The 25,267-nt window shown below is 37.6% G+C and overlaps 3 protein-coding genes across 5 annotated transcripts; all 3 read left to right on the top strand.

Moving 5' to 3' along the window:
* Nucleotides 1-3,406: 3,406 nt before the first annotated feature.
* Nucleotides 3,407-5,434, top strand: cth1 (cysteine three histidine 1). Its single transcript, XM_067401437.1, has 2 exons — nucleotides 3,407-3,585; nucleotides 4,201-5,434. Exons 1-2 carry the CDS (start codon nucleotides 3,577-3,579, stop codon nucleotides 5,128-5,130), a joined length of 939 nt encoding a protein of 312 aa, XP_067257538.1. The 5' UTR covers nucleotides 3,407-3,576; the 3' UTR covers nucleotides 5,131-5,434.
* A 626-nt stretch (nucleotides 5,435-6,060) lies between these two features.
* Nucleotides 6,061-14,425, top strand: taf6l (TAF6-like RNA polymerase II, p300/CBP-associated factor (PCAF)-associated factor). Of its 3 annotated transcripts, none has more exons than XM_067400943.1 (12): nucleotides 6,061-6,194; nucleotides 6,337-6,502; nucleotides 7,011-7,097; nucleotides 7,181-7,331; nucleotides 7,416-7,466; nucleotides 7,813-7,907; nucleotides 8,285-8,359; nucleotides 10,113-10,333; nucleotides 10,486-10,618; nucleotides 10,707-10,835; nucleotides 12,661-13,157; nucleotides 13,500-14,425. In XM_067400943.1, exons 2-12 carry the CDS (start codon nucleotides 6,356-6,358, stop codon nucleotides 13,831-13,833), a joined length of 1,920 nt encoding a protein of 639 aa, XP_067257044.1. In that variant the 5' UTR covers nucleotides 6,061-6,194; nucleotides 6,337-6,355; the 3' UTR covers nucleotides 13,834-14,425. The 3 variants fall into 3 exon arrangements, with proteins under 3 accessions (XP_067257044.1, XP_067257043.1, XP_067257045.1); XM_067400942.1 differs by having other exon boundaries at nucleotides 6,324-6,502; XM_067400944.1 differs by having other exon boundaries at nucleotides 6,088-6,229.
* Nucleotides 14,426-15,622: 1,197 nt separating this feature from the next.
* Nucleotides 15,623-18,328, top strand: kcnk7 (potassium channel, subfamily K, member 7). Its single transcript, XM_067401170.1, has 3 exons — nucleotides 15,623-15,959; nucleotides 17,449-17,844; nucleotides 17,973-18,328. The coding sequence occupies exons 1-3, from the start codon at nucleotides 15,623-15,625 to the stop codon at nucleotides 18,326-18,328; spliced, it is 1,089 nt and encodes a 362-aa protein (XP_067257271.1).
* Nucleotides 18,329-25,267: the final 6,939 nt, after the last annotated feature.

The following is a 25,267-nucleotide window of genomic DNA, read 5'->3' as shown; positions in this document are numbered from 1 at the left end:
TAAGACATCATGTCCACAGAAAACAGAGATGTGTAGATGAAGTTTGACATCAACAGCACCATCTCAGAGAAAAAGATCCCTACACTGGTGTCTGAAGATCTGACGCAGCAGTGGCAAGGATCAGGGTGGCATGAATGCTGCTTCGGTAACCAATGAGAAGTCTTACAAAACCATTTCCCTCAAAGAATTTTCCAACTGGACAGTCATATGTGCAAATGTAGAGTGCACCGGACACCTGTCACTGAGGTCTGAACTAATGTCTTCATAGGAAATGAGTAAGTCTACAACATATATGACATGTAATACCAAACCACATGATAAAGATAAATAATGCAGTTATATAAAGAATCAAACACAATGCAGTTATTTTTCTGTCATTGTCAGGGATGTTTTATAGTTCTAAATTTAAATCCTTTTTAGTGAAAGACTAATCTAGGCTGTTGTGTCTTTGTGCAGAGAGATGGCAATGAACCAAGCCAAACCGAAGGAGATGGATATTGCTCACATCCTAAATTCTGCAGTATACAAGGAATATCTACAATGAAAGATTGATACAAGGGCAAAATATTACTAAGACATGAACATCACTTACTACAGTGTGCTGGTAATGGAAGAACATAGGTTTGAAATCAACAAGGACTTATTCCCATTCAGAATTCATCCACAAGACCCTGAGTAACCCAGTGAAAGTTATAGCTGACACACACACACACACACACACACACTTACATTTATAATCTATTATTTATCTTACCTTGACAAACTAAGAATGAATTAGTTTTGAGTGTCTTCATTTTGATTTCCTCACATAAGGTGTGCGCACTGCATGGAGGGTGTCAGCTACTCCACCACAATTTTTCTGGCTTATCACTGATGATTCACCATGACATATTGTTGGAGGATGCCACTGACCATGTGACAGACAAAAGATGGGTCAGACCCTACAGGAACTACTTGAAGCAGCTGATAATCCTTACGCCCCTCCACCTTTCAGGATAAAATAGAACTTGACACAAATGTGATACACAACCTTTTTATTTATAAAACTTCTGTGATGCAATGGGATCCAGGCAGACTCAAATTTGTTTAAGTAAAATTATAAAGACAAATCAAGTAAATATGAAAATTGTAATAGAATATAGTTTAAAACAAAAATAAGATCTATCTTATTCAATAGTTTCTAACAAAAATATTGTATCTAATAGATGAAGATTGTGAAGATCAGAGTAGAGAAAGAAGGACCCAGAAGTAAGATATTTGCAGAATGAAAGGAGAGGTAGAATGAAGAAGTAGTGAAGAACAAAATATGAGCATGTATATATACACACACACACACACACATGCATGCAAAAATGCGGTCAAATGCTACAGTTGCAAAGATAGAAAATAGATGGATGAGGTTGTTTTGACACCTTTAAGAGCATATTGCAGATCTTGCATTATCTCATGTCTGCAGAGATGGAAACAGACATATTTTAATACAAAGGAACATCACGTAATCAATTTTGATGGAAAATAAACCCACTCGATCTTACAGCACAGAAGAGACACCAAGAGCTTACATTTGGAAAGGATCAAATAATCAGCATATAGTAGAAAATGTGTAAATGGTTAAGAAAAATCAATAAAAAAATATGTGAAATAAAGATTATAACGATGAATGATGATTAAATGAATACATAGAATTCATAAAGAAATTAATAAGATTCTAAGAGACATTAATCAAAAGAATAACTTGAATAGTCAACATTAATTTATCATACACCAATCTGTTATTAATATTTGTATATGTTTACTTATACGTCAATATTACTTAAACTTTAACTAAGCTAAAATATCTAAAGGATGAAAGGTCATCTGGACCATGTCTTATTCCTTTGGTAAGAATGCTATCATGGCCACGACCTTGTACAGAGGCACTCCTCTGCGCATATATATAAAGCAAAGATGTCCGAAACTGCTTCATTAGAATTCAAATAGTGGTTTGACATAAGCAGCTTCTTCCAAGCAGCTAAAAATTCATTCACACGAGTGGCTGCGGCCCTGGCATGCTGTCGGTTCAATATGTTTGTACCACTGTGTAACTTTGAATGATTTAAACGATGTAACATTAAAAATGCATATTTCAAAAAACATTTCTGTGACTGTGGAAAACATGCAGTGGGAATTAAATGCAATATAAAACCTCAAGACACTAGCTACATATCATTGAATGAACTGTATTGTATAATAATCTCTATACAAATTTATCTGTAGCCGACATCAGCCTCCTTTGCTTTGCTGATTAAAAATCTTCTATTAATAACTTTTTATATAACTAATGAACTCTTTTGAAATCTTTATTTTCAAAAGTTCCTTTTAAAAGGAACTCTGTCCCCCGGTTTCACAGACAAGCTAGTCCTTGATGAGTCTTTAAAACTGGACAAACATATCTTCTGTAATTGGTTCCAGTTTTTACCAACTCTGCCTGCTGTCCAAAATCAAGCACTTTTAAAATGCTACGACGTCAGAGATGGCTGTCCATGCTTTTATTACTTCACGATTAGATTACTGCATCTCAATATATTGCGGTGTTTCAAAGTCACAAATTTCTCGCCTACAATTGGTCCGAAACACTAGACTACACCTAGACTAAAATGCACGTTTGAGCTGTTTTAACTGAAAGTAACTGACAGATCTTAAATATGTCAGTGCCATTGTTTTGTCTCAAGATGTACACCAGTAGGCTATTTTTTTTTTTTCTAGTGAACGTTTATAAAAGCTACTTAAATGCCCTAATTGAACTAGAGCCTAATCCTGGTATAGGCTGAGCCCTGTCTGTGAAACCAGGCCTGTATCATTTATCATGTAAAGCTGCTATTAAACAATATGTATTGTATAAAACTCTATTTAAATAAAGGTGACTTGACTTAAAATAAGTTCAGCAGGATATGCTTATTGTGTTCTGAGTAAATGTAGGCCTACATCATCTTAAACCTCACAATAAGCATAATACAAAGACTCTGATCTCCCCTTCACAGACAAATGCTGAATTAACAGCTCGAGGTGTGATGCGGTGATTGATACAGGATGGGCCTGTGTGTATATTCAGATATTGACCTTTGAAGTCGGCTATCAAGCTACTTGTCAAATGTTTATTCCAGTAGAGCCTACAAGTAGCCTACGAGGCAACGGCAATATCCCAATTGGATCAAATTGACAACACACCCGCAGCAGACAATCGCATCATCGCTTCACACTGGTGGTTCCAAATTAGATTGACGGCCACCAAAGTCAAACCTGATTGGCTGATTTGAACGTTCACGATTCACAGCTGATTCACATTTTAAAGGGGACGCGGGAAAGGAATGCTGTCAGGTTTAAAACCAAGGGCGAACTGTTGTCGTTACGTGGGACTTGCCAGGCACAGGGTGTAGTTCGCGTCTTTCACCTGGGATAAGGCTAGGCAGCAAAGTGTTTGTCCGGAGTTCAGCCAGGTGTCTTTGTTGCTTTAGCGTCAATTTTTGAACGTCAAATCCTGCGTTTAGTTGAGCTGCTGTTGAGTTTTGCTAAGTAACAGTCTAAAAACGCACAGCGATGTTTGAGGTAAGTTTATTTGTCTCTCAAAAAAAACGTACTTTTATAATTTATTTTTTGCACCACTTGTGTAGATTTATTATTAAAAATGGCATAACAGCAATTTATTTACGTTATTACCAGTATTTGGTGTAATGCACTACAAGGTAATTGCTGTAATCCCTTGCCTTGAAAAAGTAACGTAAGGGATTACTCTTAACTTTCTGTAACTTGGTTACTTCCTATGTAATTACATTTAATACTCAAACCTTTAGAACAACTTGCTCTAAAACAAGTGGACTTGACAATCGGTTGTCTAAAGTTAAAATGTGTTAAGTGTAGCCTAAATACTATGGTCTGCTCAAGTATTTATGCAGTTTTATAACTTTGGAAGAATTAAGAGCAGTTGTATTCAACCGGTTGAGGTTGATTTCATTACTCCTTTCTAATTTCATTAAATCAATAAGTTATCTAATTGCACTGACGTAACTACTTTTTAGAGAACGTAACCATAATGAGTTAAGACTCCCTTTTTACTACTAGAGATTACAGCTTCTACTAATTGTAAAATGCATACCATGTTTTCTAAAAATAGTTTCTCGGCTGCTGTAAAGTCCTAAAAAAACAACTTTCTCTCTCTTCTAGACCAGTCAAGATGACCTGTTTCTGTTCCCCACCGAAGGCCGGAATGAGGCTTTCTACCCTGAGGCAGAGGGTTTGGGGAGTGGGAGCCTGTCCCTTGCCGAGGCCTTGCTTCCCTTGGTTGAGTCTCCATCACCCCCAATGACCCCCTGGCTCTGCTCCACCCGCTACAAGACGGAACTGTGCAGCCGCTATGCTGAGACGGGTACCTGCAAGTATGCCGAACGCTGCCAGTTTGCCCACGGCCTCCACGATCTCCACGTACCCTCCCGCCATCCCAAGTATAAAACCGAGCTGTGTCGTACCTACCACACTGCCGGCTACTGTGTTTATGGCACCCGTTGTCTGTTTGTCCACAACCTTAAAGAGCAGAGGCCTGTGCGTCCCCGGCGCAGGAATGTACCGTGTCGTACCTATCGTGCGTTTGGGGTTTGCCCTTTTGGCACCAGGTGCCATTTCCTGCACGTTGAGGGTGGCTCTGAATCAGACGGTGGGGAGGAAGAGAGAACCTGGCAGCCTCCGTCACAATCCCAAGAGTGGAAGCCTCGCGGCGCCCTCTGTCGCACCTTTAGTGCTTTTGGCTTCTGTCTCTTTGGCACCCGTTGCCGATTCCATCATGGGCTTCCCAGTACAATCAAAGGTCTCAACTTGAACAACACAACCTGGCCTCCGATGACCAACGCAGGATCTCTTTCGCCTGACTCTGAAATGTGTTCTTCACCATCTCCGCCTTCCTCTTCCCCTCCATCTGCTTTGGCCTCGCCTGTGTTCCCTGATGGATCTGGTCCGATCACGCCACCATCAGTAGAAGCAGTGGCCAACAATGCCTTCACCTTTAGCAGCCAACATCTGAATGACCTGCTGCTACCTCTGGCCCTTAGGCTCCAGCAGTTGGAGAAAGCTTCCAATGCTGGTCCTCAAGATGCAGTGTGACACCTGTGGCTTTGTGATCCCAGAAGTTAACTGCAATAAGCTTTAACTGTGACTGTACTGTGCCAAATTCATATTTAACTTGTTTTTATTAGTAACTGTGTACAGTGTCTCTTTGCAACTTATTTTTAACTGCTTTTTGAGACTGATTCTCAAGTGTTTTTATCTTCAAGTCTGTCTTGTACTTCAGAGGCCACTTATTTGACAGACTGAAACCCCTCCCCTAAGTGTAAATTGAGACTTTATTTTACTGTTGTGTATATATGAAGGATTGACTATGCATGTTTCTAACCTAATGATTTTTAAACTAAATGACCTAAATTATTTTAGAAACATCAGCATCCTTGGATCTCAATAAAACTTCCTTAAAGGATTTGATGTGCAATTGTCTTTTCTAGTTATACAACCTTCTGACAAATGGGGAGCATTTGAAAGCTGTTTTGTCTGAACTGTAGTACCATGAAAGTTTAGTTAAGGATTACAGCCACTTTTAGTTTTGACTCATAACCTCTAATTTTCAGTAGTGGAAATGGCCAGAAATTGACTGTAAGGATGTTATCGAAGTCAGGGTTTTTCAAACTTTGATACCTCAGACCCCTTTAAAGGTGGCTGTTTTCAACCAAGTGAACCCAATTATGAATGTGTAAAAATTGACCAGAAGAACAAATCTTAATTTCTGATCCGTCTTCATACGGAGTAATTTAAAATGGAGGCTATAGCTTTTTTTTCTTTTTCCTGAACTTTCCCGCGGAGCACCTCCAGCACATTTTTGTGGACCAAACCTTTAATGGTTGGCTCGTTTCGGAATTTTACTAAGCGAATCATTAGTGAAACGACTCAAAAGATTCGGTTGCTAAAGTGAATCAAAATCGCCGCCGACAGTAGGAAGAATGCATGCGCATGCGCGAAGCTCATGGCCAATCAGCTGCTTCCCTCAAGTTCACCAGTGTGTTGTATAAACAGTCTGGGGAGCTTAGCTGCTTGTGCTAATATAGACACACAACGCTAGCAAAATAGAAAGTAATTTGTATTTATGAATCGATACGTCACGAATCGCCGATAAGAAGGTACGGTGCATGCTTTTCAGCCCCACTTTTTGATTGTAAGTGTGCTGAGGTAGCCTATCGAGGAGAATTGAATAGAGATTGATGCAGAGGCATTCTTGTCGCTTCAGCTCCTTTCATGTACTTTAACAGCTTGTTTATTTAGTGATCTCTCTAACGTGAAAATGACGGAGAGGGAGGAACGGCGCTTCGCTGAGGTGCCCCGGGAGTCCATCAAACTGATGGCCGAGAGCACCGGAGTGGAGCTGAGCGAAGAGGTGGCAGCTCTGCTGGCTGAGGATGTGTGTTACCGCCTCAGAGAGGCAACACAGGTCACATATGTTTTCATCTTGGGTTTTATAATACATTATATTTACATGCATTGTATGCTATTGTATAAAGCTATCTTTTTGTTCCATGCAAGCTTTTCTGTTCAAGTCACTTGCATGCTCACGTCTTTCATTCTCAGATTTCCATACATGCACGTGCCTGATTATTCTTTAAAAGCAATTCTGATGTGTGCTATTATTTAAGAAAGTTTCCATCTGAAGCTGTTATTTGACATAAGCTTGAATGCCTTTTGTGTTTTACCTGCTTTTATACATCTATGCAGCTGTTTATTTCCTTAAAGGTGGATGTGTGCTACTGTACTGTCTCTAAAATGTGACATGGTCAAAAAAAAAAATGTCTGTGTTTCCAGCTTAAGCTTTTGTTGATGATGTTTTGCATGTGTTTGTATTTATTCCTCTAAAGCATTTGTAGAAAAAGGTCTTTGTAAAAAATATCAAACATTCTACAAAGAAGCAACCAAAGGCTGTACTTGTGTTTGTCCCACTACAGAACAGCTCACAGTTTATGAGACATGCAAAGAGAAGGAAGCTGAGCGTAGAAGACTTCAATCGAGCGCTGCGGTGGAGCAATACTGAGGTATCTCTTTGAATTAGTTTTTAATGTGATGTGAATGTGTTGTACTTTGATACACTTTAACATACGGAGAGTATATATTACAGACCGTTTGCGGCTACGGTGCGCAAGATGCCTTACCGTTCCGTCCACTAAAGGAAGGAGAGCTTTTCTTTGTGGAGGATCGGGAGATAAATCTGGTGGAGTTGGCACTTGCTACAAACATCCCTAAAGGCTGTGCAGAGACGATGGTTCGAGGTAAGGCAGGTATCATTAGTGAAATTTACTCAGATCTTGCAATTTTTAAAAAGATTTATGCCATCTGTTTTGTCTCATCGGCAGTGAATGTGTCATATCTTGATGGGAAAGGCAATCTTGAACCTCAAGGCACAGGTAAACTTCAAATATCTGAATTTCTTCTTATTTAAAATGATTTGTACATTGAATTTGTATCAGGGCTGGGCCTATATTCACTAAATATAGTGAAACTCATTTTATTAAAATTAATTAGTTATATTTTATTTATATGCCTCAATATAAACAAAAACATTACATATTATGCAATACAGTATTGAAGAAATCTCAGAAAACACATTAAAAACTTTACAATCATTACACAGTGTTATTCATTTATTTCATCAAAACAATATACTGTAAATATTCAATCTCTCAGCTCTGTTCTGTGTTGATTTATTTATAACATGTAACCGTAAGGTACTGACGGCGTGTTTCTTGATAGTTCCCACTGCTGTTCAGTCTCTATCAGAGGATCTGCTGAAGTATTACCAACAAATAACACGAGCCATTTTAGGAGAGGACCCACATCTCATGAAGGTACCTACACTACCTTTCAAAAGTTTGGGGTCAGTATTTTTTATTTTTTTTTTTAATTGTTAGAAATGTTTCTAGAGCAGCAAATCATCATATTAGAATGATTTCTGAAGGATCATGTGACACTGAAGACTGGAGTAATGATGCTGAAAATTCAGCTTTGCATCACAGAAACAAAAATTATTAAAATAGAAAACAGTTATTTTAAATTGTAATAATTAATTTTAAAAACCTACAGACCCCGGTACATTGAGGTAGTGCATTTTTTTTCACTAATTAAAAATTTTAAACATATAAATATACATATACCAGAGCACAGCTGAGACTGAGCAGTTTTGTTTTCTTTTGCTAGTATAATAATATTTTTCTTTGTCCATCAGGTGGCTTTGCTGGACCTCCAGTCCAATTCAAAGATCGCAGCCCTCCTGCCTTACTTCGTTTACGTCATCAGTGGGGTAAGTTTGCTTTGTCCAGGAAGTAAAAATGTTATCATTACATTTTTTATCTCATATAGTTATGCCTTTTTTGTAACTGCTGTAAAAAATAGTGAATCTTGTTATATGACCATATTATAGTGTCACTGACAAAGAAAGCTTCAATTTTTTTTTTTTTCAAAACTGAGTCATGAACCAGTTTCAGTTGTTAAATAACATTTCAAAGTGTTTAAAGGTGCCATCGAATGTTTTTTTTACAAGATGTAATATAAGTCTAAGGTGTCCCCTGAATGTGTCTGTGAAGTTTCAGCTCAAAATACCCCATAGATTTTTTTTAATTCATTTTTTTAACGGCGTATTTTGGGGCATCATTAGAAATGCGCCGATTCATGTTGTGGCCCCTTTAAATGCTCACGCTCCCTGCCCACGGAGCTCACACTTGCCTTAAACCGTGCATAAACAAAGTTTACACTGCTTATATTACACTCAAAATGGATCTTTACACAATGTTTGTCATGCATACTGCATGCATGCGTCGGATTATGTGAGTATAGTATTTATTTGGATGTTTATATCTGATTCTGAATGAGTTTGATAGTGCTCCATGGCTAATGGCTAATGCTACATTGTTGGAGAGATTTATAAAGAATGAAGTTGTGTTTATGAATTATACAGACTGCAAGTGTTTAATAATGAAAATAATGACTGCTCTTGTTTCCGTGAATACAGTAAGAAACAATGGTAACTTTAACCACATTTAACAGTACATTAGCAACATGCTAACAAAACATTTAGAAAGACAATTTAGAAAGACAAATATCACTAAAAATATCATGATATCATGGATCATGTCAGTTATTATTGCTCCATCTGCCATTTTTCGCTATTGTCCTCGCTTGCTTACCTAGTCTGATGATTCAGCTTTGCACATCCAGACGTTTTGCCCTTGTCTAATGCTTGAACATGAGCTGGCATATGCAAATATTGGAGATGTACATATTAATGATCCCAACTGTTATGTCGGAGGTCTTTTAAACAAATGAGATTTATATAAGAAGGTGGAAACAATGGAGTTTGAGACTCACTGTATGTAATTTCCATGTACTGAACTCTTGTTATTTAACTATGCCAATATAAATTCAATTTTTAATTCTAGGGCACCTTTAAATTCATTTTTTACTGTTTTTATGTCAGGCAGTACAAGGAAATAGTTGTATGTGTAAACTGTAGTTGTACCACCTGACATGGAAAGTGTACCAACCTAGCCATACTTAAAATTAGCATTAGCATTAGTTTTTACCCGTATTTGAGAGATCTACAGACCTTTTCACTCTGCCACAAGAATCATTTAGGGTCCTCTGGATGATGCATTATCATGTTTACTGTTATTATCTTGTCCATTCATAATAAAAGAGCCACATTTGCAGTTGTACCCCCCTGACACTTGAGAATATACAAGTTGTTGGACAAAGGTTTTTCAATTATCTCAACAGCTTTAAAACTATTGATATTTATACAATTTGTTTATATGAAAGTTTTCAAACCTATAAAGATGCCATAGTATTTTTTTATTTTTTATTTTTTATTAAGACACCATTTTAAATAGTTTTCTCGTCTGTTCATTTGTTTGGACAGTTGCACCACCTGACATTTTGGGGGTTTAAGATGACAAAACAAAATAATATGTATTATATAAATGTACTAAAACACAAAAATAAGCATGTCATGTCATTGAACCTATAATCTATAATTTTCTCTTTTTCCTTTTTCTTAGGTAAAGTCAGTAAGTCATGATCTGGACCAGTTAAACAGGCTCCTACACATGGTAAAGAGTTTGGTGCAGAACCCGTACCTTTATCTAGGCTCATATGTGCGAAGTCTGGTGTCTAGTGTCATGTACTGCATCCTGGAGCCTCTGGCTGCCTCCATCAACCCCCTCAATGATCACTGGACCCTGAGAGACTACGCAGCCCTTCTGCTCAGCCACATTTTCTGGTATTTCTTGAGCTTCCTACAATAAAATTAAACCTATAAAATTATAACCTTTTATTCTACAAAATGTTACTTTGCATTGAATCTTTAATTAATCAATTTACCCAGTTCATAAAATTGGTCTGACTGGTGGTTTTTCCCACGTTGACTTGTAGGACACATGGTGATCTTGTGAGTGGGCTGTACCATCAGATCCTTCTGTCTCTGCAAAAAGTGCTTTCCGATCCAGTTCGACCTCTGTGTTCCCACTATGGAGCTGTAGTTGGTCTGCATGCTCTCGGCTGGAAGGTAAACCGCAGACAGCATAACACCCACAAACACAAATACACTTTTTACTACTAAATGCGCACTGTTTGTGTGCATGTGTTTGATTTAGGCTGTTGAACGTGTGCTGTATCCTCACCTCCCTGCCTATTGGGCGAATTTACAAGCTGTGTTAGATGATTACTCTGTGTCTAACGCTCAGGTGAAAGCAGATGGCCACAAAGTCTATGGAGCCATTCTGGTAAGTATAGCACTTTAGACATTGACCATGGTGCATAAGTTTCTTTTCAGGATGTTGATATAATTTCATTGTTACATTTTGAAACGCAGTATGCAGTCTCCATGACACCTTCCATTAAAGGGTTAGTTCACCCCAAAATGAAAATTCTGTCATTAATTCATGTCGTTCCAAACCCGTAAGACTTTTCATTCATCTTCAGAAGACAAAGGAAAATCTTTTTGGTTAACCAATCAGGTTCATTCTCATGTGTTACGCAGCACGTTTGTTGTTGTGTGTTATTCAGGTTTGGTTATGTTCGCTGATCAATGTTTACATGCGAGTAAAAGTCTAAATTAAAGGTGCAATATGTAATAATTTTGTCCACTAGAGGTCGCTAGAAGCCTATTTAAAACAAAGGCATAGCTTGATGACGTGAAGTTTGAGTGCATAATCTTGGGACATGTGGTCTTCACCTCAACGGCTGGTGGAAAAGAATTGGGATAGGACTCGGGAAGAAATCATGTTCATGGTTGCGATTATTAACATTGCCGTAGTATGAAGCAGAGCAGGAGCGAGTGTTGTGGGAGCTGAACGAGGCTGCTGGAGCGATTGCGCAACATGCCTCACGAGCAGCAGAACTTTTATTATGCCGCAATCACCGGTGCCACTTCACTTTTCTGAGCATGAGGTAACGCAGCTCTGTTTATTACTATATACATTTGAGTGTGTTGAAAATTATGTTCTAACGTTACCCTGTGCGTTCACTCGGCGGCTGCTGTGAGACACTGATTATGCTATGTTAGCTATTTGACAAAATAGCGTTTTTCTCTGAGGCATAGCAAAGCATGGTACTTACAAAAAATTTTGAAAATTAGACTAAATTAAGACTAAACTTGTTAAGCCATATAACAATTTGTTTTCTGTCTATAAATGTATCAAAACAGTTTTTCCCTTGCCTATTAAAACATGTAATATATTAAAGCGCCTTTGGTGTTTCCATGGTTTCTACAAAATAAAACCGGAAACTGAGGGTAACGCGGGTATGACGCAATTGACAAGCGACTCCTCACACGTCCCGGAGCCTTGGTTAAAATTGAAATTTTCTCAAAATATAGTCTCAAATAGTTGCAAACATTTGGGATATTGTAAGTACTCTAGTGAACAAAATATATAACATTGGCCTAGTGGATTTTGTATATTTTACTGCAAAATTCTTACATATTGCACCTTTAAATCTTGATGAATGAAAGTCTTACGGGTTTGGAACGACATATGGGCGAGTAATTAATGACAGAATTTTCATTTTGGGGTGAACTAGCCTTTTAAGGCCACATGATTTGGGGGGGAAAAATCTAATTCCGTTACTAGGGTTCCACATTTTTTTATTTATTTATTTATTTTTTTGGTCAGTATGACCAAAAAATAATAATAATTACAATATCAAGTTTCTATGACATCTTTCATTTTATCCCAAAAAAATTTAAAAAAAAAAAAAAAAAAAAAAATTATAAGAAGTATGACCAAATAATAATAAAGAATTTTACTGTAAATTTACAATTAAAGACTTAATATTATTATTATTATTATTATTACTAAATTAAATTGGCATAAGTTGTGATTATATATCAACACAGGAATTTTACTGTAAAATAATAGAATTATTATTATTAATAACTTAAAATATTAAACAAGAAATATTGCTATTGTAATGTTTCACTGTGATATCACGTTTGCAGGTTTTATTTTGTTTAATCATGCAGCCCTACCTTCCATACAACAGTCCATTATCCCAACCCTAATGTCTCGCATCCAAACCTCCAGTGACCACTTTATTTCCTCCCTGAAGGTGGCAGTAGAACGTTTGTTGAAGATGAAGGCACTCAGTCTGACCTTGGCAACAGAAGGAGGAAGTGCCACACTACCGGGCACTGCTGCAGGGGCTGTCGGGTTCCGAGAAAACTCACCTGGCCTCAGCCCGCCTCCTGAACCCCTTTCTGAACCTCCTCTTGGCATTGCAAGCCATCTACAAGCAGGTGGAGCCGGCTGCCCATGGGAAGAGTGGACACCTGTATCTCTTCCTGCCATGTACTGTGAACTCTACTCCTTTTTTGGAGACAGTCTGGCTGTACGCTTCAGCACTGACCCGCCACTAAGTGGCACCCCACCTACAGGTCCCTGCCAACCACTAGAGGGCAGGAAAGAGCCAGCGAGTGTTGCCCCTAATCTTGAAAGTACACGCAAAATGCCCCAACTCACCGCCAGTATGAACATAAGCCCAAGGCAAGATGGAAGCCCACGTACAGAACCACAACCACCCAGTCTGGCTGCCACCGCCCCGGGGAGGTAAGAGGCAAACGACTGAGTGCAGCAGTCAGGTTCTGGAAGTAAAAATCCTGTTCATTTTCTCCATAGGGGAACTGATTGTTAAAAACAGACCTACTGTGAGCTATGAGGTTGTTAATCTGTATATGCTTTTGTTGAAACCTGAATCAGCCTGCATTACTTGAACTTATTTTTAAAATAACCATGTTTAGCAGTAGAATTCCTGGTGGAAGACTTGAAGTCCTACCTTAAATGTTGCTGACCAATCCTACTTTAGCAAGTCTTGTCATTTAAAACTGTGACTAATCATTTTGAGTTGCGTGCATTTCTCACCGGTGGTCTCTTTTTGTCCCGTGTCTGCAGATCTCTTGCCCGCTCTTCCTCATCTTCCGTTTCACGTTCCAGGTCATCTTCATCACGTCCAGGACGTTCAACCAGCCAATCCAGAGATATTTTCCCTAAAGCCCGTTTTCCGCCACCTCAGGCTGGACCTCCCGCATTCGCTTTCATCATTGGCGGGCGGCAGATGGGACGACGCTGTCAGGGACGACGCTTCCAGACGAGCTTTACTCCAACTCCGCCTCTTACTTCCCTCCCACCTCGTGCCTACGCCCACAAGTTACCGGTCATTGGCAGGGTCAGCAAACCTGTGCGCCGCTGGACGTGTTCACATTACTCGCTTCATCTGCCTCTTTAAAATCCAAGGACGATGTTTGTGACGTTTTGAGAAACGTGAACCCAGTGACATCTGATCTACTGATTGCATCTTAGTAATTACTGCTGAAAAGTTCTATATGCTCTATGCAAATAAGGCAAGTATTATTTTGGGAAATTTTGAATGAACAACTGGTGTTTTTTCTCTAACTCTTCTGATTCTGATCAGCAGCATTAACTTTGAATTCTCTCATAGATATGTCAGAATCTGCTGCAGATAGTATAATGGAACCTGAAAACAAATAGTTAAAGATCATATTTACTGTACTTATAGCAGCTATACAATTGCCTTGTTTAGAGTATTTAGAGAGTCAATGTCCTTTTTTTTTTTTTTACATGTTGAACATTTTTTGTAATGATGTAGGCCTGTAAAAATTAAATAAATAATGTTATGTACTCAAAAGATATTTTTATTATTTTATATTTAAACTGCTGTTTATAATGGCAAAGATTTTAGGCCTGGTAATAAGCTGCATGTCAAATATATAAACATCACTTGCCATGATCCCCAAACATAAACATCATTTGCCATGATCCCTTTTAATTAATTTAGCACAAAAAATGTGTTTAATGCATAACCCTAAAATGTGTTATTAAAAATTGTATATAAAAAAAGAGATGTTCTGGAGAATAATTCTTGAATCATTATACATTTTAATTGATATAAAGCATTCAGTTTTTAAAAGGACTGTTCACCCCGAAATTAAATTTGTCATTATTTACTTGTATGTCTTGGTGGGAGGAAAAACTATATCACAATGTGAAACGTTTTTCAAACAAATTTCAGGTTTCTTGAGGGAACACAATACTCTATGCAAAAGTATTGTGAGTGAACGCAAAAGCAATTAAATATAACTTTTTTCTCCCATTTCTTATTTTTCTCATCACTTTGTCCCATAATCTCAGCCTTTTTGACTTCAAGGCCCTCCTATTGTCCACAATCATATTTGAAAGCCTCCCCAACCACTCACAATTTCTACCCAACAAAATATTTTAGAGCTTGGCATAACTTTTTAGTTGTTTCCTTTGTCTTATTTTAAATAATTTTAAGTTAATTTGTGGCCCCCTGGCTGAGAACCACTGCCTTGGAGACACACACACACACACTCAAACACACACACTCACACACACACACACACACAAAAGGTTAACCAGGTCCTGGATGTTTTGTTTTTCCTACAATGATAGAAAATCATGCTAGTGATGCCTTCACAATGTACAAAGTTGGATTATGCACTAATGTGAAGAGAATGGAGTAGGTTAAGGTTTTCAGTGGTCATCACAAAGCTATTGTATGGCTCCAGAAAACTTTGAACACAGTATGACAAGAAGAGTTCTGTGTTCGAAGTCGTCTGGAGATATGCAATAGCTTTTCAATCAAGCTCAAAAAAGGACAAAAAGCACAATAAATTTACCATAAAAGTAGTCAGTGACTCATACTGGTTACTCTGTCGCTTTTCTATACATTTTTCAAAATGTCTCATCTTTTGTTCCATATTATGGGTTTGGAGCAACATAATGGTGAGTTTTAAAACATTCATAAATGACAGCTGGAAAGTACAATCTCACTATTGTGTCAACCTCATAATTGGTTTGGGTTCTGCTGTACCAGACAGGAGAAGGCTGATGGTGTCACAGATGCCTGCTGACCTGTTGCATTAAACTTTCAGTATGGTGTTGAACTCTCCATGTCAGAGCCCAGGTTTGGTTACACATGCAGCACCCCATATTCTACCATACTGAGGCAATACACAAACAAAACTAGTTTAATAATGGCAATTTTTGCGGGTAAATATCTGACTTTTCTGCGTGCTCACGCGTTCACCTTCATGATGATGGCCTATGGCCTCTTGATTATCATCGGTGCTGTTGTTTTGATGATATTGGAGCAACCTGAGGAGAATTTGCTCGTTGCAGAGATCCGTGAACTAAAAGCTCGTTTTTTGGCAGAGAACCCGTGTGTTGAGGAAAACAGTTTGGACACTTTGTTGATGAACGTGCTTTCTGCGAGTAAACGTGGCGTGGCCGTACTCAAATCCGACAGCGATGAATGCAACTTCGACTTTACGTCGTCGCTGTTTTTCGTCATTACCTTCCTCACGACCACAGGTGAGCAGTCAGGTAGGAATTAAGATGTAGGCTATGAATTGATTGAACACATTACACAAACAATAAAAAAAAGAACTGCTCTAGTTGCTTATTGAATATTCTAATTATCTCACTTGTGGACCAATTACAGTCTAATATCTGCTGCGTAATGTCAGAAGCTGGTAAACAGCTCAGCATGTGGAAGGTGGACAGTGGAGTTATCTATCTGTCTGTGTGTCTGTCTTTTTTCTATCTTTCTATCTGTCTATCTGTCTGTCTATCTTTTATTCTGTCTATGTATATCTGTCTGTGTCTTTTATTCTATCTATCTATCTATCTATCTATCTATCTATCTATCTATCTATCTATCTATCTATCTATCTATCTATCTGTCTATCTGTCTGTCTGTCTTTTATTCTATCTATCGATCTTGAGGAACTTTTTCCTTCATTATTTCTTTTGAACAATTTATCCAGAACTTTCGTTTGAGTATAGTCAATGTATACAATAGTACATTAAATGTACAGTCAACTTACAAAATGCATAATTTATTTATAATTTATTTAAAAAAATATTTAATCTTAATATTTCAGTCTACACACTCAATACAAGCTTTATCTATTTTTCATATTTATATCTTTTTAATATTCAACTTAACTAAAGAACTTTGTTTGACATTGATTTGGTCTACCAGTATATCATGCAGCGTAGGCTAATTTGGCCCAAAAAGGGAAGATATCTTCAAAGTCCTTGATATTTTTACACTTTATACACAAAAAGTGCTATGTAGCACTAAAAGTGGTTCTTGGCTCTTATTCATAGGGGAATCACTTTTTTGACCTTTGTCAAATGGTGCTATGTAGAACCCATAAGAGGTGCCAAATCACATTTTATTTCTTCAACAAAAATGGTGCTAAACAGCACCAACAGTGGTTGTTTGGCTCGTAAAGAACCTTTAAAGGGGCTTAAAAGGTTCCTTGTACGGCAGTGGAGCTATATAGCAGCTTAACCACCCCAAAGAACCACTGAAGAACCATACATGGGCTTAACTGGTTCTGTATACAGTAGCGGTGCTATATAGCAGCTTAACCACCCCAAAGAACCACTGAAGAACCGCTGAAGAACCCTACATGGGCTTAACTGGTTCTGTAGCGGTGCTATATAGCAGCTTAACCACCCCAAAGAACCACTGAAGAACCGCTGAAGAACCATACATGGGCTTAACTGGTTCTGTAGCGGTGCTATATAGCAGCTTAACCACCCCAAAGAACCCGCTGAAGAACCATACAGGGGCTTAACATGTTCTGTATACAGTAGCGGTGCTATATAGCACCTCAGTCATCCCAAAGAACCAGTGAAGAACTGGTGAAGAACCACTGAAGTACCATGATTTGGTGCTATACAGCACTTAAAGTGGTTCCCCTATGATTACAAGCCAAAGAACCACTTTTAGTACTACATAGCACCATTTTTTTTTAGAGTGACAGTTTGTTGTATAATTTATTTGCAGGTTATGGCACCACTGTGCCCCTTTCGGATGAGGGCCGTGTGTTCTGTGTTGTTTATTGTCTTGTGGGCATCCCATTCACCATGCTGCTGCTCTCAAGCCTCACTCATGCCCTTCTGCCCCGGGTAACACACACTCCTATTCAGAACCTTCAAGTCTTCTGGGGACTGTCTCGCAACCATGCTGCATTGCTGCACTGCAGTGTGCTTGCCTTTTGCACAGCGACATTGTTCTTTCTAATACCCGCTGGTGCCCTCTGTCTTCTGGAGAGCGACTGGAGTTACCTGGAGTCGCTGTATTTTTGTTTTATCTCACTTAGCACGACTGGACTGGTTGACTACCTGCCTGGGAGGACGCAAAGCCAAGCAGCACGTCAGGGGCTGGAGTTCATAACCTCCTGTAAGTCCTAACACTTCCTCTTAGTATTTTTTAGTTGGATTAAGCATATTTTTTCAAGTCAACAAACCAATGCATGATCTAATTATAGTTTATATTTAAAATTATTTATTTATTGAATCACAATTTAGGTTACCTGATGCTTGGGCTGATTGTCCTGCTTGTCGTTCTGGAAAGCTTCTGGGAACTGCAGCAGGTTCAAGGCGTTCTGCGTTTTTTCGCTGGACCGCGGCATGGTGAGCTGAAGGGGGTGGGTTTGGATGAGCTTGTGCTCTGTGGGGACATGACAGGTCCAGAAGAGGAACCTCATTACACTCTTCCTATATCCACAATCTCCCCTGCTTTCTCAGACTCACCTGCCACTCCAACAATAGAGCTGCCACCAATCTTTGACTTGCCACCCAGGGCGACCTCCAAAGAAAATGTTCCCCCTTCACTAAGACCAAACTCCACACCAGATCTCTGTCAATCCCCATCCACTACATAATGGAACAGGACATTGAAGGAAGAATAAACAATATCCAGCAATAGTGTGCCTCCATAATATGCAATAATAGCTTTAGTAACTAGAATCTGGCAAACACTAGGTGGCGGTATTTGTTTATTTTCTTCAATACTCTTTTGCTTGTTCAGAGTGGTACATGCATTTATATTTATAATCTGTTTTTTAAACAAGGTACATATATAATACAGATTACATGAATATAAAAATATATTTATTCAAAGATTATGAATATATTATTCATTATAAATATTTGAAAAACAATATTGTCCAATATATTACTAGTCAAAGTTTGGGCACACTTATTAATTCTTTAGTATAATATGTTTTATTTTCAATATTTTTGAAAAACAGTAAAGTATAACTACCTGTTATATAAAGTATAACTAAGTCTGGCGATGGTAAGATGATTAAATGATTTCAAAAAGAAGTCTCATATGCTCAACAGGCCTGCATTTATTTGATCAAAAACCTATAATATTGTGAAATATTATTAACATTTTTGAAAAATCTAAATATTTTGTAGCATTTTAAAGGTCTTTACTGTGCCTTTTGATCAATTTAATGCATAGCTGACCCCAAACCTTTGAACCATAGTGAATATATTCTCATATAATCTTTTACCTTCTTCAAAGTAGCCATAACAGCTCAACCACCTGAAATCAGTGCATCCACTACAGTATTACTTTATTACAATAATACTTAAACGCATACCTCGGGACCTTATTTACTACCCTCCTCCTCATTCATTTTTTAAAATCACATTATAGCAATATAATGAAAAAAATAAAATTATAAAAGAATGTTTGGGGTTTTTTTTTAAATAATATTTTGTAAAAACTGTATAGGGTCGTTAGTGACCCGAGGTATGTAATAATCAGTGTTGCCAAGTCTGTGGTTTTCCTGCGGAATTTTGCTACTTTAACACTGTTGCCATGGGTTGTTTCTCATGTCCGCAGGTTGAAGCGACCTCAAATAACATGATATTTATCCCCTGGAATGCACATCATACCAGGAGAACCCCAAAATGCAGATTTTACCTCGCGGAACACGATTGGGTTAGTTTTGGGCTAGTTTTGAGAAGCAATTGTGCGGGTTTTGTTGTGAAAACCTGGCAACTCTGGTAATAATGTTTTGTTTTTTTGTTTTTTTTCTGCGCAACAATAATTGAATTATTGTTGACTCAATAAGTGCAATTCACCTTTATTCTTGAAGGTGGTAATGTCTGATGCCTAATGATGACATGATGTTTCACTCATAATTACATAAAACAAAAGAATACACAATGCATAATACAAAAGAATGACATTAACATCATTGTGACTTGATGGTGGACTTGTTGAAGCTGTCAGCGGTCAAACTATTAATTTTGCAGATTTTGAAGTTAGAGAATATAGTTGAGATGGAGAATATGAGCCAGATGCTGAATGTATAGAGGAGATGAGCTCTGACAATGACAGTGATGATGGTAAAAAACATCTGCTCAAATGGAACCCTTCCAAGTTCCAAAATGTAATAAAATATGCTATAATTTATTATTTTGTAAATGTTGTTAAAATATCATGAGAGTTTTATACCATTGCAGAAGTTCCGTGCCATCCGTGTTAGATATAATCCGGGTCGCTAAAGACCCGAATCTGTAATAATTATTAGCAAAACATGGATTAAGGGGGAAGCACTTCTCATGCACATCTTGAAATTCAGGCTGCACGATTTATCGCAACATACAAAAAAATAACATTGAACTTAAACACTATTACTGCTTATGAAATCGCAAAGGCTGCGATTTATTTTATTTTATTTTTTTAATGCGCAGCTTGTCAATGAAGTATGGCTCCAAATGCTAATCCATCTGAAAGCACTGCGAGTTTGAGTTGACATGTGTTATCTTCTTCTGCGTCAGGGCATATTTTGGGTTTCTGCGCAAGAGCACCCTCTGGCTTTCAGATGGAGAAGCATTTACTACTGATCACAGAGCCGTACAGCTCTGACAAGCTGTGCGTAAATAATCGCAGCCTTTGCCAAATCACGTGCGATTTAATCACAATAAATTGTGCAGCCCTATTGGAAATAATGAATAATGAATGTTGTGATGTTATTTCCAGCAAGAGGTGCATCAATATTTGGTCAAGATCTTGTTTTGACGATGCAAGAGTCAAGAACTCTGTAAAGTCTCCTCCAGCACATCCCAAAGACTTTTAATGAATTTATGTGGGAAATGATTCTTTATGCTCCATCCCAACCATTCTTTCACAGTTTAAGCCTGATGAATCTTGACATTGTTATCCTGGATAACAGGATCCTATATGGCCATACAACAAGGTTGTTTTAGAAAATGAAAAGCTACACACTCCATCAATTAGGGTTAGAAGAGCTGTTCCTGAGCATATAACATGCTAGAAACTTAATAATCACAGCAATAATGATCCACTCATAGACTCTTTCTATTTGGACTGGTAGTATATAACATGCATTTATTTTACCACGTTCAGGCTATTACATTAAAACTATTCAAACTGAGATGTTCATGTTTCACATGTTGTTCTTCATATTAACAACAGGGAGCAGGTGTGTCTTTGTGTGGGATGGTGACTCAGATTCTGTGCCCAGCACTGATGGCTCTGCCTCTCCTCTGCCAGTCTGACATAAACACACTTCACAAGCTCCGCCTCCTACTCTGCAATGAGGTCATATACTCCTTTTATGGCCTTCGGTCATTTACTGTCCAATTCTGCAGTAGCCTACTTGTGCTGAAGCTCAGGGTGCATTTAAGTTCAGTTAAGTGCTTCTTACGCACAGGCTCGTATGTGATTAAAATGTCACTCTTTCGTTGAAATACCATGATAGAAAAATCTAAATGTTATACATGTATACTGTTTGGCCTTTAAAAGAAGACAAGAACCCAGTGACTTTTGTCCTTTAGTATAAAATAAGAATATTACATTCATAGTATTTATTTTTCGTCACCTTTGGGCCAAGATTTAAACGGCTGCTTCTGAGTCCTCTTGATGGGGTTACAGGAGTTGTATCTAGGTCAGGACTGAAGTAAAGCTGGTGCAGTGCTGGGTAATGAAACTTCAACCCATTTTTAGTCACTTGTATGAAACCGTAGCTTAATAAGCTGTCATTTTTAAAACGCAAGAAAGATTAAAAATAGCAAATGCATAGGATAAAAATAGCAAATGAGTAAGAATGCATCCCCTCAAATTATCCTAATGGCAGAACTGCTGACATCTGTTAACAAACACAGGACACGAGTCCTTGACCGAAAGAGGCGTGACGTGAACTTCCCAAAGGAGTTGCCGAAATGATAGGGGCTTCCCCACATGTTTACTGTGAGGACCATGAAGCATAAATAACATTTTTCCTAAACCTGCTGGCATCAAATTCTTTAAATCCTCAGGAGTTCTTTGAACAGGGTACAGCACTCATTAAATCAAACGTTTAACATATTAAATAACATGTTTTACACAGATGTAGCTTGCCTGTATATTCCTATGACCTTGCTACCATAGTGCCTAATACTTTCACACTGTCAACTGCTCTTTCATTCAGATTGACAGTCAGCAGGTGTTACATGCATGTCTATATTTATCATGGTGGATTAAATGTTATCTCTGATCTTGAACAGATGAAGTAGCATTACCACAATGTAGTTTTCCACTCCTAGAGAGAGATGTATATCAAAAGATCATGAAATGGTATCCTCTTGTGAAATTAAGTTTATATAATCAGACTGTTCTCTCTAGAATGAATGTTACATATGAGAGATTGGACATCAGGACTGTGGGTTTGTGGCAAATCTCAAATGTCCTTCCTTTAAAAAAAATTCAGCAGATCAGTATGTAATAGTACAGAACCAAGAGTTTTATCAGTTTCTCAAATCAGTTACTTTGATCTGTTTTTATCTTTACACTTGTAAGAATTGCTAAGAAAAAAAAAACATGTTAAAAATAAATTCAAGATCTAATTTAATGAAGTTTTAAGATTGTGATTGTTGAATAAAGAAATGTTAAGTGAATCAGAAATATAGTGAAATGTACAGTAAGTACATTTGTGACATCATTAAGGATTTTGTACAAAAGATGATCATCAGGTCTGACAGACATTTGAAGTTCATGTCAGCTTGGGTGCTGCTTTCATTTAAGGTCATTTAATTAAATGGTCAGAATCTGCAGAGAAATTAAGAAATTTATGTTTCACTCAAATTGTTATGCTGATAATTTAATTTGTACACTACAGTTCAAAAGTTTGGGGTTGGTAAGATTTTACTTTTTTTTTTTTTTTTAATGAATTTTATTATTAATTTAAAGTGTATTATGCTCCTAATACAAAAAAAAAAAAAAAAAAATGCAGTAAAAACAGTAATATTGTGAAATAATATTACAATTTAAAATACCAGTTTTCTATTTTAATATACTTTAAAATGTAATTTATTCCTGTGATGCAAAGCTGAATTTTCAGTCTTCAGTGTCACATGATCCTTCAGAAATCAATCTAATATGCTGATTTGCTGCTCAAGAAACATTCATTATTGCTATCAATGTTGAAAACAGTTGTGCTGCATTCTTTGTTGAATATAATTTTTTTGATAACAATGTAAATGTCTTTACTGTCACTTTTGATCAATTTAATTCCCAAACTTTTGAACAGTAATATACGTTAAACATGTTAAAGGGTTATTTCACCCAAAAATGAAAATTCTGTCATTTATTACTCACCCTCATGTCGTTCCACACCCTTAAGACCTTTGTTCATCTTCAGAACACAAATTAAGATATTTTTGATGAAATCCGATGGCTCAGTGAGGCCTGCATTGACAGCAAGTTAATTAACACTTTCAATGCCCACAAAACTACCAAAGACATATTTAAAACAGTCGATGTGACTACAGTGGTTCAACCTTAATGTTATGAGGCGACGAGAATACTTTTTGTGCCCCAAAAAAACAAAATAATGACTTTATTCAACAATTTCTAGTGATGGGCCGATTTTAAAACATTGCTTCATGAAGCTTCGAAGCTTTACAAATCATTTGTTTCGAATCAGTGGTTCAGAGCATGTATCAAACTGCCAAAGCCACGTGATTTCAGTAAATGAAAGAATAATAGTAGTCAATAGTCTCTTATTGGCCTGTTTAGCTGAGCCAATAAAAGACTATTAACTACTATTATTCTTTTTAATTATAGGCCTACTAATGTCTAATTAAAACATCTACAAATGTATAAAACTGATCAGAGATCAGGTAAAACCTATAGACTTGATTCACGGGTTCTCAGAGATCATCGCCCCCCAGTGGTGAACCATTGAAATTTCGAAAGACTTCTGACATAACGCAGCCTCATTTACTGAAATCACGTGACTTTCATGCTCCGAACCACTGATTCGAAACAAAAGATTCATAAAGTTTCGAAGCTTCATGAAGCAGTGTTTTGAAATCGCCCATCACTAGAAATTGTTAAAAAAAAATTTTTTTTGGCGAACAAAAAGTATTCTCATCGCTCCATAACATTAAGGTTGAACCACTGTAGTCCCATGAACTGTTTTAAATATGTCTTTAGTACCTTTCCGGGCATCTGAAAGTGTAAATTACCTTGCTGTCAATGCAGGCCTCACTGAGCCATCGGATTTTATCAAAAATATCTTAATTTGTGTTCTGAAGATGAACTAAGGTCTTACAGGTGTGGAACTACATGAGGGTGAGTAATAAATGACAGAATGTTTGTGATTTTTAAATCGTGATCTTGGTGGCTGAAATGGATGAAACTGGTGTATTTTAAGAAATGTACCAGTGGCACTCAGGTTTGTTTAGGTTTGTCTTCTTTTAGAACATTTCCTGCTGTTAGTACTTGGGCATGGAGAGGTCAATGCTACAGGAAAACAGGAAGTACTGATACAACGACACACTCAATTAACAGGAAGTGTACAGCTGTGAGCAGGAACCTTATTCCTGATCCGTGAGTTTTCATTACATCTCTCTCTTTCCTTTCCCAATCCATCTTTCATCACTGTTATTCTTGGCTTGGTGAACAAATTAAAATGATTTACTAATCTGTTGTCATATTACAAAAAGGACTTCAGAAGATAAATTGTTGTAATAAGTGACAGGAGCAACATAGCACCAACTTTGCCTTTTAACCATTTTGGACCTATTTTGGCATGATTGGGCATTTTGGATTGAGAATCTCAGTGGATTTACATGGGGCATAAATGACTGCGACAAAGCTGAGTGTCAGAGATTTTTATCTTGCTTGGCATGCAAAACATTCCCAAGTTTTTTGGCGAACGTGCCAAATCTAAACTCTGATCAGCTGAGGCGAGGGCAAGTTTCAGCCTGCCCCCTCACACTGATTTAGAATCAGCCCAGATCATGAGCAAATTGTTCATGATGTCTACAAAACTGATCTCAGTTCATAATAAAATAGAATCAGGCTACCTGCTGCCCAATCTACCTGCTGTTTTAGCCACACCTAATTATTGTTCAAACAGTATGACTGTGCTGGACTGAACAAGCACTCACAGTCAACTGTATCAGATATAGAAGTAACGCAAAATAATATTTCCCTCTTGTTGACTTCAGTCAACGGTTTCATGCTATTGTTTAAAGCACAGTAAAAACTGCTCATAAATATATAAGGCAATGGTGACCTTTAACCTTCAACAGTGTTTTGAATAGTCCTGCCAACCTCCATTCTCTTCAACAAGACAAACTGCTTCCCACAGCAAGGTAAGAAAGCCTTACATAGCAGGCGAGAATTTGCTCCTCTTAATATTTTTACAGTTCATTTAACATGCTTTCAATGGCAGTTCATTGGAACCTGCCAATAAACAGCATTATTGTATTTTCAGACTGTGAAACAGTAAAACAGTTGTTAAGTACAAAACAATTCATGAAACAACCACTTTTGGATTAATTATTTCATG

This window comes from Chanodichthys erythropterus, chromosome 11, assembly GCF_024489055.1.
Source record: "Chanodichthys erythropterus isolate Z2021 chromosome 11, ASM2448905v1, whole genome shotgun sequence".
NCBI lineage: Eukaryota > Metazoa > Chordata > Actinopteri > Cypriniformes > Xenocyprididae > Chanodichthys > Chanodichthys erythropterus.
Note: the sequence above shows the minus strand (reverse complement) of the source record. Positions and strands in the feature narration are given on the sequence as shown.

Bases quoted from the DNA above. Each gene is read 5' to 3' on its own strand.
- kcnk7 (XM_067401170.1), top strand. From the start codon at position 15,623: ATGGCAATTTTTGCGGGTAAATATCTGACTTTTCTGCGTGCTCACGCG. The intron at 15,960-17,448 runs GTGAGCAGTCAG...ATTTATTTGCAG, and splicing joins TACCTTCCTCACGACCACAG to GTTATGGCACCACTGTGCCC. The intron at 17,845-17,972 runs GTAAGTCCTAAC...ATCACAATTTAG, and splicing joins GCTGGAGTTCATAACCTCCT to GTTACCTGATGCTTGGGCTG.
- taf6l (XM_067400943.1), top strand. From the start codon at position 6,356: ATGACGGAGAGGGAGGAACGGCGCTTCGCTGAGGTGCCCCGGGAGTCC. The intron at 6,503-7,010 runs GTCACATATGTT...GTCCCACTACAG, and splicing joins GCCTCAGAGAGGCAACACAG to AACAGCTCACAGTTTATGAG. The intron at 7,098-7,180 runs GTATCTCTTTGA...TATATATTACAG, and splicing joins TGCGGTGGAGCAATACTGAG to ACCGTTTGCGGCTACGGTGC.